General features: G+C 43.0%; 2 protein-coding genes across 4 annotated transcripts in view; one reads left to right on the forward strand and one right to left on the reverse strand.

Moving 5' to 3' along the window:
• Positions 1-4268: 4268 nt before the first annotated feature.
• tmem41aa (transmembrane protein 41aa) lies at positions 4269-7842 on the reverse strand. The gene is made up of 5 exons (XM_046350087.1): positions 7353-7842; positions 6350-6500; positions 6045-6206; positions 5629-5767; positions 4269-5459 (listed from the first exon to the last, which is right to left on the reverse strand). The coding sequence occupies exons 1-5, from the start codon at positions 7511-7513 to the stop codon at positions 5242-5244; spliced, it is 831 nt and encodes a 276-aa protein (XP_046206043.1). The 5' UTR covers positions 7514-7842; the 3' UTR covers positions 4269-5241.
• The window catches only part of ehhadh (enoyl-CoA, hydratase/3-hydroxyacyl CoA dehydrogenase), a 21536-nt gene continuing 10377 nt past the window's right edge, over positions 7567-18725 (forward strand). For 2 of the 3 annotated variants that reach the window (XR_006838826.1, XR_006838820.1), the window contains exons 1-4: positions 7947-8084; positions 8428-8531; positions 8967-9136; positions 15574-15685. Coding sequence is in view for 1 of the 3 variants with exons in the window: in XM_046349880.1 (XP_046205836.1) it covers positions 8011-8084; positions 8428-8531; positions 8967-9136; positions 15574-15685 (460 nt within the window). In the remaining 2 variants the exon portion in view is untranslated. Of the gene's footprint in view, positions 7724-7946; positions 8085-8427; positions 8532-8966; positions 9137-15573; positions 15686-18725 lie in introns of those variants that run through there. The other variant, XM_046349880.1, reaches the window with a different exon arrangement.

The raw sequence follows: 18725 nt of genomic DNA on the forward strand, positions 1-18725 counted from the left end.
CCCCCATAACAATGTCCAAATCTTACATTTGTCCAATCGCTTGTTCTTGCGTTCGATTCTATCACATATGAAATACAGTAGAGTATCACCGAAGAAGTTCCCCAGAACTCTGTTGATAGGCTACGTTGATTTGAATCGGTAGAATACCACCAAAATAGATTTTACAGTAGAATACCACCAAAAGAGCTTTTACAGTAGAATATCACCAAAAGAGCTTTTACAGTAGAATATCACCAAAAGAGCTTTTACAGTAGAATATCACCAAAAGAGCTTTTACAGTAGAATATCACCAAAAGAGCTTTTACAGTAGAATATCACCAAAAGAGCTTTTACAGTAGAATACCACCAAAAGAGCTTTTACAGTAGAATACCACCAAAAGAGCTTTTACAGTAGAATACCACCAAAATAGCTTTTACAGTAGAATAACACCAAAATAGATTTTACAGTAGAATACCACCAAAAGAGCTTTTACAGTAGAATACCACCAAAAGAGCTTTTACAGTAGAATAACACCAACATAGCTTTTACAGTAGAATACCACCAAAAGAGCTTTTACAGTAGAATATCACCAAAAGAGCTTTTACAGTAGAATATCACCAAAAGAGCTTTTACAGTAGAATATCACCAAAAGAGCTTTTACAGTAGAATACCACCAAAAGAGCTCTTTGCTTTCTGGATCATTCTCATCCCAGGGGTCCAGGTCAGTTCAGCTGGGAGCCCAGGTCAGTTCAGCAGGGAGCCCAGGTCAGTTCAGCTGGGAGCCCGGGTCAGTTCAGCTGGGAGCCCGGGTCAGTTCAGCTGGGAGCCCGGGTCAGTTCAGCTGGGAGCCCGGGTCAGTTCAGCTGGGAGCCCGGGTCAGTTCAGCTGGGAGCCCGGGTCAGTTCAGCTGGGAGCCCGGGTCAGTTCAGCAGGGAGCCCGGGTCAGTTCAGCAGGGAGCCCGGGTCAGTTCAGCTGGGAGCCCGGGTCAGTTCAGCTGGGAGCCCGGGTCAGTTCAGCTGGGAGCCCGGGGAGCCCGGGTCAGTTCAGCTGGGAGCCTGGGGGCGGGTCAGTTCAGCTGGGGGCCGAGCCCTGGGAGCCCAGGTCAGTTCAGCAGGGGGCCCAGCCAGCTGGGAGCCCGGGTCAGTTCAGCAGGGAGCCCGGGTCAGTTCAGCAGGGAGCCCGGGTCAGTTCAGCAGGGAGCCCGGGTCAGTTCAGCTGGGAGCCCGGGTCAGTTCAGCTGGGAGCCCGGGTCAGTTCAGCTGGGAGCCCAGGTAAGTTCAGCTGGGGGCCGAGGTCAGTTCAGCTGGGGGCCGAGGTCAGTTCAGCTGGGAGCCCAGGTCAGTTCAGCAGGGGGCCCAGGTCAGTTCAGCTGGGAGCCAGGGTCAGTTCAGCTGCTAATGTGTGCTCCTACGTTGGAAGGCTCTTCGCGTGGACAGCCGTGCTCGTCCCCTTCTTCTTCTCTTCCTACGCATCGTTGAGGTCACTTTCTGCTTTCCACTGTCCTTTCGTAAGCTTCGCAGGAAATTGAATGACAGGTAGAGGGACAGGTAGGTGAGGAACAGGTAGCAGGTCCACAGAATGACCATTATGGGAAGAATTCTCTGAAAGATCTTTTTGCCATTGAGGCAATATGAGCTATCTTGTCATACTCAGTAACACGAATAGATAATCCCCAGAGAAGTAAAGTCAAATTTAGTCCAGAATGTTTTTTTTTAGAGTAGCATCATCTAAATAATTAATTCAATAATAAATAAATCCTGTTCTACAACTGCTACTATGGTTATCAGAATCGTCTTCTTATAGTATTGATTAATTGACCACTTGTCTTCGGTGGTGAGAGTGGAGGCTACTCCAGAGAGGAGGAGACGCGTTACGTTCCAGCACCTTATCTATTTGGCTCTATTTAAGCAGCTTAAACTAGATTAGTGTCTCAGATACTCTGCCTCACAAAGAAAGCAGACATGTTTATCCACTTTTTCTTAACACTGAATACAGTTGTATCATTGATTTTGCATATTTTTTTAAATCATAAAATACAGTATGTATAGCACCAAGTATTACATGTTCAACATTAAACTAGAAAAGTGTCAATCTACATTTACATTTACATTTAAGTCATTTAGCAGACGCTCTTATCCAGAGCGACTTACAAATTGGTGCATTCACCTTATGACATCTACATGAAATACTGTGAAAATGTAACTAGTAGGTGCAAAAATAATTGGCTACCAAATCCCTTTACAGTGCCTTCGTAAAGCATTGAAGGTCCCCAAGATCACAGTGGTCTACAACATTCTCAAATGGAAGAAGTTTGGAACCACCAAGACTCTTCCTAGAGCCTTTCCAAATCATGTCCAATCAATTGAATTTACCACCAGGTGGACTCCAATCAAGTTGTAGAAACACCTCAAGGATGATCAATGGAAACAGGATGCACCTGAACTCAATAAGCACCCTATTCCTTATATAGTGCACTACTTTTATAGCACCCTATTCCCTATATAGTGCACTACTTTTATAGCACCCTATTCCCTATATAGTGCACTACTTTTATGGCACCCTATTCCCTATATAGTGCACTACTTTTGGTCAAAATATATAGTACTTATACTTTTGGTCACTATATAGGGAGCAGGGTGCCATTTAAGGGATGCAACCTTGGACTGCAAGCTGACTGGCCCAGCTCTTTCTGGTAACAGCCAATCAGCCATGCCGTTGTTGTGATGTGAGTGAACAGTATTGGTGACCATTCTGGATCAGAGCAATAAAAAATGTATTTCAAATAGTTTTTCTTCTGAGTTTTCACTTTTCTATTCTAATATTTGATGTCATTTCTTTGTTGGTCCATTTCAAAGTGTAGTGACAGTGATGAAGTCATATAATAACAGACCAATGAGGAACAAAACATTTACATCTGTGCCACAGATTGCAAAATAGTTGGGAAGAGATTTTCAATTGACTAATTCCATGGCACTTGGTTTACAAACTGATTCAAAACATGAGTTTTTCAATTTAATTATACCACATTTTTGCAACCAATAGACTTATTTATATGGGGGATACCACCTTCCCAGCGTTGCAGATTTTGCCGCGAAGAGACAGAATCATTATATAATTTGTTTTGGTCCTGTCCATATGTTGCTTGTTTTTGGTCGCAGGTTCAGGAACGGCTGAATCATTTTTTACTTAGCATTTTTTTTTTTTAAGATTAAAATCTATTTTACAAGAGAGCCCTGTACACATTACAATAAAAACATAATATTAAAACATACACATCTGTATAAAACAATAAAATCAGCACTATAATTTATTTTTATTTTTTACATTTAATGAAATCAATCCCATTCAACTACATAAAGGTCCTCAATCAATCATTTAAACTGCCTGAGAGGCACCAGTACATCTAACTGCAGTGAACTCTGCAGAAACATTTACGTGGACCTGCAGATAGCACTGCTGGGTGACTTAAAAAGTCATAGTCAATCGATCAATAATATAATACTTTTAGCAAAAACGTTTATCTTTAATTTACAATCTGTAGGAGCTATGAGAATAGAATGGTTCAGAACTTTTGTGAAACATCACAACTCAGTTGAAAAATATATGGCAAACAGAAATCAAACCTGGATGGTGTTCATATATAATATAATATATAATATAATAATAATATAATAATATAATAATATATGCCATTTAGCAGACGCTTTTATCCAAAGCGACTTACAGTCATGTGTGCATACATTCTACGTATGGGTGGTCCCGGGGATCGAACCCACTACCCTGGCATTACAAGCGCCATGCTCTACCAACTGAGCTACACAGGACCACAGGTATAGATGGGGCGGCAGGTAGCCTAGGGGTTAAGAGTGATGGGCCAGCAACCGAAAGGTTGCAAGATCGAATCCCTGAGCTGACAAGGTAAAAGCAGAACTGTTGTGAAGTATTTTAAATGTATATAATGAGCTGGAAATAGAATACAGGAGGCTGCTGAGGGGAGAATAATGTCTGGAACGGAAACCATGTATTTGATTCTTCTCTCGTCATTACCTTGAGCCAGTCCTCCTCAATTATTTAAGCCTCCTGTGAAGTAGAAGCATAAGAGTTGTTGTCCATTCTGTAATTAGGGGATGGTATAGTTCGGGGAAATTAAGTAAAATATGAAAGACAAAAAATGTACAAATATATATGGGGGATTGGAAATGATGCAGACAATTACATTGACGGAAGCAACAATTTATCAAGCTGATCCCCTTAAACAAATCTAATAATAATAACACAACACTCTGGTTGTTGTTCACCTGTTATCTTTATTGACAAATAAGATATCCAGACAGAAAACATTTACATTTTGAAAGTGACAAAATATATATTTTTTAAATACACATTCCTCACAATTGATAACTTGTTGACAATTAGAAAAGGAAACCCTTGTATTTACGCAAACATTCAATCAAGGTGAAGAGAGTCCTAATGAAATTCAATCTGAATCACTGAACCTTACAGATTGCGCAATCTAAATTTAAAGGTAATTTCCAACTGAGCTGACATATGCAGCATTTACCGTGAATGCATTTAGCCTAACACGGGAACATTGCCTTTAAATTTCAATCACACTAACGCTGATAGGCAGTTAGTAAAAATATTGTATTTCAATAAAATACAGGTCTAACAATTCAGAAAAATATGTTTAAAAAAAAGATACCCAATCAATTCCCTATGTAATAACATACAAAACCCATTCACCTTTCCCTCCCTAGAATTGTCTTTGTGGGACATCTTGTTCTGCTTGCTGTTTAAAACAGAAACACAGGCCACTTCAAAAGGTGTATCAGTACCAACAACAGAATATATCCAAAAAATAAGGTATCTTCATCAAACAAGAACATCAACACAATGATTTTAAATTAATATGTCTCCTTCCCTTCACCCATAAAAACACGAATGTCTTAAAATACCTACAGACAGACTCAGTCCATACAATCTCTTAACATACACACAGACTTCCACATCTCCCTTCTGCTGTGAGGTCATCTTCTGTAGGAAACCTCAGTTCCCAACCTATTTGATCATGTTTTCCCCTGTATCCAGCCCACTGACAGGTGTACAGGCTGACTCAGGATGCTCAGGGTCTTACCAACAAAATGGAGGCTGAACTTGTAGAGTACAGACTATCCCAAAAATACCAAGCTACTCCAAATCCTACAACTTCATCCTCTATGTGTTGTTATTTCCACAGGACGCGGAGACCCTTGTTCGCTCCTCACTGAGTCTTCTTGTTGACTCCATTGTTCTCCTCCAGGCCGTCCAGTTTGAGGTGTGTCTGGCTGTAGTGTTTGATGAGGGTCCCGGGGAGCAGAGCCACACAGGCTATGCCCAGCAGCTGTAGCACTTTGCCCCAGGAGAACAGATCATCCAGAGAGGACAACTCAGACAGCATGGAGCCCGTCTGGACACAGATGAAGTTATATGGAATCAGGCCTGGAGGGACAGAAGACAGAAAGTGAAAGAGACATGAGACACACAGAGGGACAGAAACATCAATCATTGCTAAGTTTGTTATGTTCTTACGGATCATAAAGAGATGGTCTCTGAATATTACATTAATAACACATTGGGACTATGAAGTAAAAGAGTTTCTGCTGCTCACCGATGAAGACGGAGAAGAAGAAGAATGTGACAGGGATGTTGACGATGGGGGCGGACATGTTGAGGAACCAGTTAGGAGTCATGGGGAAGAACCTGAGGAAGAGGAGGAAGAAGAACAGACAGGACTGGTTCTCCTCCACCTTGGAACCAGAGCAACAAAAGAGAAGTGGTTAATATATATCTCCTCATACATGAACTCTGCTGCCACCCAGTGGCCATATAACCAATCACTCTACCAAAGCCATGACCCTTGCTGAGCAACAGCCCACTTCTAGGTGTCAGAGCAGGTGAAGTCACAGATTGAACACATACTATCACACCGCTAACTGGCTAACCATTTCACATCGGCTAAATATACATTGGGAGGATGGATTTCACCTGTTAAACAGTGAATGGGATTGTTGCATAACTACATACCTTCCTCTGCAGCATGGAGACCTGGCCAGGGAAGAGGTTTGTGATGTAGCGCTTACCGAAGGCCTGGGAGAGAAGGTAACACATGGTGGAGCCCACAGTGGTCAGAACACAGGCTAGTACCAAGCCCTGCCATGGGCCAAACAGAGCACCTGCTAGAATGTTCTGCAGAGGACAGAATCAAAAACAATCAGAGCTGATTACAAACATTTCCACAAACATGTTTAAAAAAACAAAACATTTATAATGTGTATATTATGATGTTTATCTACAATTTCTGCTTCTGAGTATATTTTCTGTGCATGTACCAGGAAGGAGGAGCCAGGAATGGCGAAGGACTGCTTGTAGAGATAGGCGCTACAGAAGAGAAGCAGAACGTATCCAGTGTGTTCTGTCTTGTAGAACTGGAGCAGCTCAGCCAGTTCCCTCAGCTCTACCAGGTCTGAGGGGAACTTCAGCCTGAATGGAGGGATCACAACACAGATAGTATCTGCTGGGGAACAAGGGCCTGTCTGATCTGGGGTTGGAGAGATGAACTACAGTATACGAGTCATGGTACTCATCAGTATATCAGTTAAGAACAAATTCTTATTTTCAATGACGGCCTAGGAACAGTGGGTTAACTGCCTGTTCAGGGGCAGAACGACAGATTTGTACCTTGTCAGCTGGGGGATTTGAACTTGCAACCTCTCAGTTACTAGTCCAACGCTCTAACCACTAGGCCGCCCCTTATTGATTATATGAATCCTATAAATTCAAAAATGGCCAAGATGGATGCAATCAATTAGATCATAGATCTAATTATATTATATTTCAACAAAATAATGTTGCAGGAATGCTTATCTTCTCTGTTTCAAACTACAGAAAATGACTTTGATATGGGGGGAGATATTATTTAATGTCTTAAGTGTATCTTTCTCCAAACAAATTTCTTCAGTGAATCTAGAGCGTTGGGACAGTAACCGACAGGTTGCTGGTTCGAATCCCCGAGCTGACATGGTAGAAGCCTGTCGTTCTGCCCCCTGAACAAGGCAGTTAACCCACTGTTCCCCGGTAGGCCATCATTGTAAGTCGCTAGCCAGTGGAACAGTATAGCTTCCGTCCCTACCTGGGCTCGAACCAGGGACTCTGCACACATCGACAACAGCCACCTTCGAAGCATCGTTACCCATCGCTCCACAAAAGCCGCGTTTCGAGGGTGGCTGTTGTCGATGAGTGCAGAGGGTCCCTGGTTCGAGCCCAGGTAGGGACGGAAGCTATACGATTACACCAGTACGAGTCAGAGCCATATACTTTAGTCTACATAGTTACCGGTGTTCCTTGAATTCTCCACTGTCGACGTCAGACGTTTCTTCGTCCTCCGTCGCTTTGGGTGGGAGTTGTCGCGGTCCGGTCGGAAGGTAAGAAGACAGAATGTACAGATAGAAAGTAGCCGCGGTAATTACAACAATTAAACCCACAATTGACCGCATAGTTAAAGAAGAAGCTAGTTAGTCTTCATGCAATACAGGAACCAAGTATCGGGTGAGACAGAAGGGGGACGACAATAAGCGCTGGACCGAAGAGGAAAATGGGGAGCTTCGACGGACAGCTGTGACGCAACATCCGTTATTATCAGCGCTACGTTTGTGTCATTGAACAACATGGGGTCATAATGTTATTACCATTCTAAGCACTTTTCAGTGAGTCTATTGCACGTATTTTATTGGGAATATACACACAGGGTTAAAACTAGGTGAAAAGTAATTATTGTAGTAATTTATGTTTTCACTAATTGGGGAAAATCTCAGTGTCGTATTGAAGAAATTAAAAAGTATCCAAAGACTTCCTTCTCAACCAAGTCAACAAACTCACTTTTATAAGTCGATATGTGGTAAAGGTGATGTCATCTCACTTGTTCTAAAGTTCAACATCAGCTGGAGGCGCCATGGTATATGAGGAGTCGGAGTGACTTTTGTCCAGAACAATAATGGCCACGTACTCTCGGCTCCCGGGATCCGTTGCTCTGATAACGCTTCAGAATCCACCTGTCAACGCGCTCAGGTGAGTTCAAAATAACTTGGTGCGGTTAGGATAATATTACACGCAGTAGAAATGTCGATAAACATGTTCCTGTCGATTAGTAGGCGTATGTGTTACGAAGGTGACAACCAAAGCAGGTTGGTTTGCACCTGTCATGTCCTTGTTAAAAATACTTGTCTTTATACTTAAGATTCTAATATTATTATTAAAGTATAGCTAGTATGGGATGTCATCATGTAAATTGAATTCCTGTAGAGTTGGAACATATACTGTAACTTCACATGATTCTGCACCTGTCTGTCTGCACATTTTGGACCTTTTAGTGTCATATTGATGTGATTTCTGTCTGTCTGTGTGTCCCCAGTGCAGCGGTGCGACAGGGCATAGTAGATACGGTGCAGAGGGCCCTGAAGGACCCACAGGTGACATCTGTAGTGATCTGTGGACAGAATGGGAAGTTCTGTGGAGGTAAGAATGTCCTGTAGATTCTACAGTATACTGCTGTGTTTGCAATGGAACCCCATTCAGTGGATCAGGGCCCCTATCAAAAGTAATGCACTATTATAGGAATAGGCTAGATTAGAGGTCTGGATCTGTCTGCGTCCCAATTGGCACCCTATATATAGTAGTGCACTACTTGTCTGGCCAACAGTAGTGCACTATCTAAGGAAATAGGGAGCCTTTTGGGATGCACTGTGGGTTTCTGAAGGTTAAGGCAATAGTGAGCCATAACAGGGATAGACCACATCAATAAGGTATCATTGGAGATGCAAACGTTGTCTCCCAGCAGCACTAGATAGAGGTTTATCTATTTCTCACTTTCAAATCTGTTTTATTATGAAGCATAATCATTCAGGTATACAACTGTACAATGCGATCAGAGGTTTGTCTTGTTTCTACCAGGGGCGGACATCAGGGAGTTTGCGGGGCCGATGTTGGGGCCCCCCCTGGTGCCCATGATCCATGCTATTGAGGCTGTGGACAAGCCTGTGGCCGCAGCCATCGAGGGAGTAGCACTGGGAGGAGGACTGGAGTTAGCACTGGGCTGCCACTATCGCATTGCACACTCCAAGGTTAGTTACATGATTCTCTCTCAGGGATCAATGTCCAAATGACTGGCTGGCTGATCATAGGTCCGACTGACTGACTGACCATACGTCCAGCTGAGTGCCTGACTTGATCATAGGTCTGACTGACTGACTGTATTTGTATTTATTATGGAGCAGCTACTCTATTATGGATCCCCATTAGTTCCTGTCAAGGCAGCAGCTACTCTTCCTGGGGTTTATTATGGATCCCCATTAGTTCCTACCAAGGCAGCAGCTACTCTTCCTGGGGTTTATTATGGATCCCCATTAGTTCCTGTCAAGGCAGCAGCTACTCTTCCTGGGGTTTATTATGGATCCCCATTAGTTCCTGCCAAGGCAGCAGCTACTCTTCCTGGGGTTTATTATGGATCCCCATTAGTTCCTGCCAAGGCAGCAGCTACTCTTCCTGGGGTTTATTATGGATCCCCATTAGTTCCTGCCAAGGCAGCAGCTACTCTTCCTGGGGTTTATTATGGATCCCCATTAGTTCCTGTCAAGGCAGCAACTACTCTTCCTGGGGTTTATTATGGATCCCCATTAGTTCCTGCCAAGGCAGCACCTACTCTTCCTGGGGTCTAAACATAATAAAGCACTTCCGTTTATTTAACCGTTATTTAACTAGGGATTACATATAAAAGAAACGATTAAACAGTAAATCATAACATGAACTACATATCTAAAATACAAACTGTATAATACCACCATACAATAATATTACAATGTACGCCTGTGTGTCTCTTCACAGTCCCCACTGTTCCATCAGGTGTATTTTTACCTGCTTTTTAAATCTGATTCTACTGCTGCATCAGTTACCTGATGTGGAATAGAGTTCCATGTAGTCATGGCTCTATGTAGTACTGTGGAATAGAGTTCCATGTAGTCATGGCTCTATGTAGTACTGTGGAATAGAGTTCCATGTAGTCATGGCTCTATGTAGTACTGTGGAATAGAGTTCCATGTAGTCATGGCTCTATGTAGTACTGTGGAATAGAGTTCCATGTAGTCATGGCTCTATGTAGTAATGTGGAATAGAGTTCCATGTAGTCATGGCTCTATGTAGTACTGTGGAATAGAGTTCCATGTAGTCATGGCTCTATGTAGTACTGTGGAATAGAGTTCCATGTTGTCATGGCTCTATGTAGTACTGTGGAATAGAGTTCCATGTTGTCATGGCTCTATGTAGTACTGTGGAATAGAGTTCCATGTAGTCATGGCTCTACGTAGTACTGTGGAATAGAGTTCCATGTAGTCATGGCTCTACGTAGTACTGTGGAATAGAGTTCCATGTAGTCATGGCTCTACGTAGTACTGTGGAATAGAGTTCCATGTAGTCATGGCTCTATGTAGTACTGTGGAATAGAGTTCCATGTAGTCATGGCTCTATGTAGTACTGTGGAATAGAGTTCCATGTAGTCATGGCTCTATGTAGTACTGTGGAATAGAGTTCCATGTAGTCATGGCTCTACGTAGTACTGTGGAATAGAGTTCCATGTAGTCATGGCTCTACGTAGTACTGTGGAATAGAGTTCCATGTAGTCATGGCTCTACGTAGTACTGTGGAATAGAGTTCCATGTAGTCATGGCTCTATAGAGTTCCATGTAGTCATGGCTCTATGTAGTACTGTGGAATAGAGTTCCATGTAGTCATGGCTCTATAGAGTTCCATGTAGTCATGGCTCTATGTAGTACTGTGGAATAGAGTTCCATGTAGTCATGGCTCTATAGAGTTCCATGTAGTCATGGCTCTATAGAGTTCCATGTAGTCATGGCTCTATGTAGTACTGTGACTGACTGACTGACTGACCGATCCATCATAGGTCTGTTGTAATCGGCTAAACTTTGATCACTGAGATAGTAAATGAATGATAGGAAATGAAAGAGACTGGGGGTTATGTCAGAAGTTAATGGTTCTCTGAAGAATAGATGGTCCTTCTGTAGCTCAGTTGGTAGAGCATGGCGCTTGTAACGCCAGGGTAGTGGGTTCGATTCCCGGGACCACCCATACGTAGAATGTATGCACACATGACTGTAAGTCGCTTTGGATAAAAGCGTCTGCTAAATGGCATATATTATTATTATTATATTAAGAAAGACAGATGGCTTCGGAATGTGTTGGAGGGGGGATGAGAGGAGAGCAACGTGTGAAACAGGGGAGACAGATGGACATCTGGAGATTAGATGAAGGAGGGGGCGAGGACAGATTCTCTTAAGGGAGTAATACATGTTTGTTATCCTGTTACCCTCTTTATTAGCTTCCTGTGGAGCCATAAAATGTAAGGATTGGACAGAAGGAGGAGTGTTTTAAGTAAAATGTAAGGATTGGACAGAAGGAGGAGTGTTTTAAGTAAAATGTAAGGATTGGACAGAAGGAGGAGTGTTTTAAGTAAAATGTAAGGATTGGACAGAAGGAGGAGTGTTTTAAGTAAAATGTAAGGATTGGACAGAAGGAGGAGTGTTTTAAGTAAAATGTAAGGATTGGACAGAAGGAGGAGTGTTTTAAGTAAAATGTAAGGATTGGACAGAAGGAGGAGTGTTTTAAGTAAAATGTAAGGATTGGACAGAAGGAGTGTTTTAAGTAAAATGTAAGGATTGGACAGGAGGAGTGTTTTAAGTAAAATGTAAGGATTGGACAGAAGGAGGAGTGTTTTAAGTAAAATGTAAGGATTGGACAGAAGGAGGAGTGTTTTAAGTAAAATGTAAGGATTGGACAGAAGGAGGAGTGTTTTAAGTAAAATGTAAGGATTGGACAGAAGGAGGAGTGTTTTAAGTAAAATGTAAGGATTGGACAGAAGGAGGAGGAGTGTTTTAAGTAAAATGTATATGACTGTGAGACATGTTTTGCTGTCTAATTACAGAAACTTTGGGAAGAATTAAACTTGGTTAAAGCTTCTCTAGTGTTTGTGAGTTATTTACTCTGAAAAATAATTACCTAACAGGACTGACTGACTGACAGTGTTCTCTGGAATGTTAAAATGGCGCCAGAAGAAATGGCAGCAGTTTTATTATGTGGGGTTTTATTTGCGTTATTTGTAACTTATTTTGTACATAATGTTTCTGCAACCGTATCTTACGGCAGAAGAGAGCTTCTGGATATCAGGACAGTGATCACTCACCTCTGATTAGACAAAGAGCTTCTGGATATCAGGACAGTGATCACTCACCTCGGATTAGACAAAGAGCTTCTGGATATCAGGACAGCGATCACTCACCTCGGATTAGACACAGAGCTTCTGGATATCAGGACAGCGATCACTCACCTCGGATTAGACAAAGACCTTCTGGATATCAAGACAGCTATCACTCACCTCGGATTAGACAAAGAGCTTCTGGATATCAGGACAGCGATCACTCACCTCGGATTAGACAAAGAGCTTCTGGATATCAGGACAGCGATCACTCACCTCGGATTAGACAAAGAGCTTCTGGATATCAGGACAGCCATCACTCACCTCGGATTAGACAAAGAGCTTCTGGATATCAGGACAGCGATCACTCACCTCGGATTAGACAAAGAGCTTCTGGATATCAGGACAGCGATCACTCACCTCGGATTAGACAAAGAGCTTCTGGATATCAGGACAGAGATCACTCACCTCTGATTAGACAAAGATTTTTTTCTTCAACAAGCAAGTTGCACAGGACATTCTCCAAACGCTCCCCGTTATTTTGCAAGAGGAAGAGGCGCAGGTACAGGGGACACAAAGCGGGATGCCTCGTTAGGACCCGCAGAAGGCGAGTGGGAAAGCTGCCGTTACCGTCAATATTATTCGCCAACGTGCAATTATTGGACAATAAACTAGACGAGGTACGATCACGAATATCCTACCAACGGGGGGGGGGGGGCTGTCTGTGCATATGTGTAAACAACTGCTGGTGCACGAAATCTAAGGAAGTCTCTAGATTTTGCTCGCCTGAATTAGAGTATTTTATGATAAACTATAGACCAGACTATTTGCCAAGATAGTTTTCAGATATACTTTTTTTGTGGCTGTTTATTTACCACCACAGACAGATGCTGGCAGAAAGATCCCACTCAGTCAGCTGTATAAGGAAATAAGCAAACAGGAAACCACTCACCCAGAGGCGGCGCTCCTAGTGGCCGGAGACTTTAATGCAGGGAAACTTAAATCAGTTCTTCCAACTTTCTATCAACATGTTAAATGTACAACCAGAGGGGAAAAAAATCTAGATCACATTTACTCCACACACAGAGACGCGTACAAAGCTCTCCCTCGCCCTCCATTTCATATATTCAACCACAACTCTATCCTCCTGATTCCTGCTTACTAGCAAAAATTAAAGCAGGAAGCACCAGTGACTCGGTCTATAAAAAAGTGGTCAGATGAAGCAGATGCTAAACTACAGGACTGCTTTGCTATCACAGACTGGACATGTTCCAGGATTCTTCCGATGACATTGAGGAGTACACCACATCAGTCACTGGCTTTATCAATAAGTGCATTGAATACTTCATCCCCATAGCGACTGTACATACATACCCCAACCAGACGCCATGGATTACAGGCAACATTCGCACTGAGCTAAAGGGCAGAGCTGCCGCTTTCAAGGAGCGAGTCTCTAACCCGGACATTTACAAGGAATCCCGCTATGCCCTCCGACGAACCATCAAATAGGCAAGGGGTCAATACAGGACTAAGATCTAATCATACTACACCGGCTCCGACGCACGTCTTATGTGGCAGGGCAAACTAGCACAGCCGAGAGCTGCCCAGTGACACGAGCCTACCAGGCGGGCTAAATCTCTAAGCTCCCTTCGAGGCAAGCAACACTGAGGCATGCATGAGAGAATCAGCTGTTCCGGATGACTGTGTGATCACGCTCTCCATAGCCGACGTGAGTAAGACCTTTAAACAGGTCAACATTCACAAGGCTGCGGGGCCAGACGGATTACCAGGACGTGCACTGTGCATGTGCTGACCAACTGGCAGGGGTTGTCACTGACATTTTCAACCTTTCCCTGACCCAGTCTGTAATACCAACATGTTTCAAGCAGACCACCCTAGTCCCTGTGCCCAAGAACACAAAGGCAACCTGCCTAAATGACTACAGACCTGTAGCCCTCACGTCCGTTGCCAACACCATTATCCCAGAAACCCTAGACCCACTCCAATTTGCATACTGCCCAAACAGATCCACAGATGATGCAATCTCTATATACATATGTGAGAATGCTATTCATTGACTACAGCTCAGCGTTTCAACACCATAGTGCCCTCAAACCTCATCACTAAGCTAATGACCCTGGGACTAAACACCTCCCTCTGCAACTGGACCCTGGACTTCCTGACGGGCCGCCCAGGTGGTGAGGGTAGGTAGAAACACATCTGCCACACTGATCCTTAACACTGGGACCCCCCAGGGGTGCGTGCTCAGCCCCCTCTTGTACTCCCTGTTCACCCACGATTGCATGGCCAGGCACGACTCCGACACCATCATTAAGTTTGCAGACAACACAACAAGGCATTTTAAATCCTATGTGTGGTTGATGCGTGGAGTTGCTTCCATTCAGCCACAACAGCATTAAGTGAGGTTGGGCACTGATGTTGGGCACTGATGTTGGGCAATTAGGCTTGGCTCACTCAATTCATCCCAAAGGTGTTTGATGGGGTTGAGGTCAGAGCTCTGTGCAGGCCAGTCAAGTTCTTCCACACCAATCTCGAAAACCATTTCTGTATGGACCTCACTTTGTGCACGGAGGCATTGTCATGCTGAAACAGGAAAGTTGCCTTTCCCAAACTGTTGCCACAAGGTTGGAAGGACAGAATCATCTAGAATGTCATTGTAGCATTAATATTTCCCTTCACTGAAACTAAGGGACCTGTGAAAAACAGCCCCAGACCATTATTCCTCCACCACCAAATCTACAAATGTACAGTTGGCATTGGGGCAGGAAGCTTTATTCTGGCATCTGCCGTCGGACTGACAGATAGTGACGCGTGAATCATCACTCCACTTGACGGTTTGAGCCGTTGTTGCTCCTAGAGGTTTCCACTTCACATCGACAGACCTTACAGTTGACTAGTGCAGCTCTAGCAGGGCAGAAATAGGACGAACTGACTTGTTGGAAAGGTGGCATCCTATGACGGTGCCACGTTGAAAGTCACTGAACTCTTCAGTAAGGCCATTCTACTGCCGATGTTTGTCTATGGAGATTGCATGGCTGTGTTTTACACACGTTTCAGCAACAAGTGTGACTGAAACAACCGAATCCACTAATTTGAAGGGGTGTCCACATACTAATGACCAAACAGTGTATGGAGCTTTTATTTCTATTGTCATTCTATTGTTTTGTTCTTGTTTGGTTGTATTTTCTTCGCTGTAACATTGTCCTTGGGTTTTTTTGAAAGGCATTTTAAATCCTATGTGTTATTATTATTCAACGTAATAACTTCCGTTTCCAGGCCCTTCTGGGACTTCCAGAGGTGACCCTGGGTCTGCTGCCAGGCGCAGGGGGGTCACAACGTCTACCCAGACTCATAGGGTTAACAGCCGCCCTGGACCTCATCACTACAGGTAGACAACATGACCTTTTTTCCTCTCGCTGGAAATGTCTTTTCATCTCATGTCTTTGCACATTCAATGTACAGATGCATTATGGGTTCAGTTCTGGAAATGTCTTTTCATCTCATGTCTTTGCACATTCAATGTACAGATGCATTATGGGTTCAGTTTTGTATTTGTAATATATCGTTAGCATTGTTTTACATAAAATGCTAACGGTATTTATTGCTTAAAAGGGTGCCGCCGGAGACGTACTTTGCCCATGTCTCCAGCAGGGGTCAGCATTGTACCTTTTTGAGCAGTCACCTTTCTATTCCGTGCTGTTAAATCAAATCAAATCCTAATGCTTGTCAATGAAACCGTAGACACTAGAAGTTTTCTGACAATTGTTTCGTACACTTACCCTAAAGCAAGATCAATTCCTTAAAATAGTGAATTAGGGCCAGGGCTGTAAAATAAGACCCTTTGGCCCAATTCTGATACTTTTGGTCATGTAGTATAAGTGAAAAAATGATGTGGATAACTGCTCATCAAACATTTCCAAAATCATTGGTGTTATGCATTGGGGCAGGTAGTATTCTCCTGGCATCTGAAAAACGGACAGATTTGTCCGTCAGACTGCCAGATGGTGAAGCGTGATTCATCACTCCAGAGAATGCATTTCCACTACTCCAGAGTCCTTTACACCACTCCAGCCGACGCTTGGCATTGCGCATGGTGATCTTAGGCTTGTGTGCGGCTGCTCGGCCATGGAAACCCGTTTTATGAAGCTCCCGAAGAACAGTTATTGTGCTGACGTTGCTTCCAGAGGCAGTTTGGAACTCGGTAGTGAATGTTGCAACCGAGGACAGACAATTTTGACACACTACGTGTTTTAGCACTTGGTGGGCCCGTTCTGTGAGCTTGTGTGGCCTATCGCTTTGCGGCTGAGACGGTGTTGCTCCTAGATGTTTCCACTTCACAATAACAGCACTTACAGTTGACCAGGGCAGAAATTTGACGAACTGACTTGTTGGAAACCTGGCATCCTATGACGCTGCCACATTGAAAATCACTGAGCTCTTCAGTAAGGCCATTCTACTGCCAATGTTTGTCTATGGAGATTGCATGGCTGTTTGCTCGATATTATACACTTGTCAGCAATGGGTGTCTAATGGAAAGGGGTGTCGACATACTTTTGTATTTACATTCAGAAAGTATTCAGACCCTTTGACTTTTTCCACATTTTGTTACTTTACAGCCTTATTATAAAATCTATTAAATAAATGCTTTCCCTCATAAATCTACATGTGATACCCCATAATGCCAAAGCAAATAAATGTTGTTGTTTTTTTTGCAAATGTATTAAAAATAAAAAAACAGAAATGCCTTATTTACATAAGTATTCAGACCCTTTGCTATGAGACTCAGAATTGAGCTCAGGAGCATCCTGTTTCCATTGATCATCCTTGAGATGTTTCTACAACTGATTTTAGTCCACCTGTGTTAAATGAACTTGATTGGACATGATTTGGAAAGGCACACATATCTACAGTGGCTTGCGAAAGGATTCACTCCCCTTGTCATTTCTCCTATTTTGTTGCCTTACAACCTAGAATTAAAATGGATTTTGGGGGGTTTGTATCATTTGATTTACACAACGTGCCTACCACTTTGAAGAGGCAAAATATTTTTCATTGTGAAACAGACAGGAAGTAAGACAAAAAAAACCTGAAAACTTGAGCGTGCGTAACTATTCAGCTCCCAAAAGTCAATACTTTGTCGAGCCACCTTTTGCAGCAATTACAGCTGCAAGTATCTTGGGGTATGTCTCTATAAGCGTGGCACATCTAGCCACTGGGATTTCTGCCCATTCTTCAAGGCAAAACTGCTCCAGTTCCTTCAAGTCGGATGGGTTCAGCTGCTGTACAGCAATCTTTGTCATACCACAGATTCCCAATTGGATTGAGGTCTGGGCTTTGACTAGATCATTCCAAGACATTTGAATGTTTCCCATTAAACCACTCGAGTGTTGCTTTAGCAGTATGCTTAGGGTCATTGTCCTGCTGGAAGGTGAACCTCTGTCCCAGTCTCAAATCTCTGGAAGACTGAAACAGGTTTCCCCTCAAGAATTTCCCTGTATTTAGCGCCATCCACCGTTCCTTCAATTCTGACCAGTTTCCAAGTCCCTGTCAATGAAAACATCCCCACAGCATGATGGTGTTATCTGGGTGATGAGAGGTGTTGGGTTTGCGCCAGACATAGCATTTTCCTTTTTTGAAACAAGTTTTTAAAAATGTATTTAAAAAAAAAAATTCACTTCACCAATTTGGACTATTTTGTGTATGTCCATTACATGAAATACAAATGTGTTATTGCTTTGTCATTATGGGGTATTGTGTTGTCCTTATGGGGTATTGTGATGTCATTGTGGGGTATTGTGTTGTCCTTATGGGGTATTGTGATGTCATTATGGGGTATTGTGATGTCATTATGTGTGATGTCATTATGTCATTATGGGGTATTGTGTGTCATTGTGTCATTATGGGGTATTGTGTTGTCATTGTGGGGTATTGTGTTGTCATTATGGGGTTATGGGTCATTGTGTATTGTGTTGTCATTGTGGGGTATTGTGTTGTCATTGTGGGGTATTGTGTTGTCATTGTGGGGTCATTGTGTTGTCATTGTGGGGTATTGTGTTGTCATTGTGGGGTATTGTGTTGTCATTGTGGGGTATTGTGTTGTCATTATGGGGTATTGTGTTGTCATTGTGGGGTATTGTGTTGTCATTGTGGGGTATTGTGTTGTCATTGTGGGGTATTGTGTTGTCATTGTGGGGTATTGTGTTGTCATTGTGGGGTATTGTGTTGTCATTGTGGGGTATTGTGTTGTCATTGTGGGGTATTGTGTTGTCATTGTGGGGTATTGTGTTGTCATTGTGGGGTATTGTGTTGTCATTGTGGGGTCATTGTGTTTGTCATTGTGGGGTATTGTGTTGTCATTGTCATTGTGGGGTATTGTGTTGTCATTGTGGGGTATTGTGTTGTCATTGTGGGGTATTGTGTTGTCATTG

Source organism: Oncorhynchus gorbuscha, linkage group LG01, assembly GCF_021184085.1.
Source record: "Oncorhynchus gorbuscha isolate QuinsamMale2020 ecotype Even-year linkage group LG01, OgorEven_v1.0, whole genome shotgun sequence".
Taxonomy (NCBI): domain Eukaryota; kingdom Metazoa; phylum Chordata; class Actinopteri; order Salmoniformes; family Salmonidae; genus Oncorhynchus; species Oncorhynchus gorbuscha.

What these genes read in the sequence shown, in the direction of transcription:
- tmem41aa (XM_046350087.1), bottom strand. Translation starts at nt 7,513, where the DNA reads ATGCGGTCAATTGTGGGTTTAATTGTTGTAATTACCGCGGCTACTTTC. An exon ending in GGAGAATTCAAGGAACACCG is followed by an intron (nt 6,501 to 7,352) that starts GTAACTATGTAG and finishes CCCTCCATTCAG; the next exon opens with GCTGAAGTTCCCCTCAGACC. An exon ending in CTTCTTCTCCGTCTTCATCG is followed by an intron (nt 5,460 to 5,628) that starts GTGAGCAGCAGA and finishes CTGTCCCTCCAG; the next exon opens with GCCTGATTCCATATAACTTC.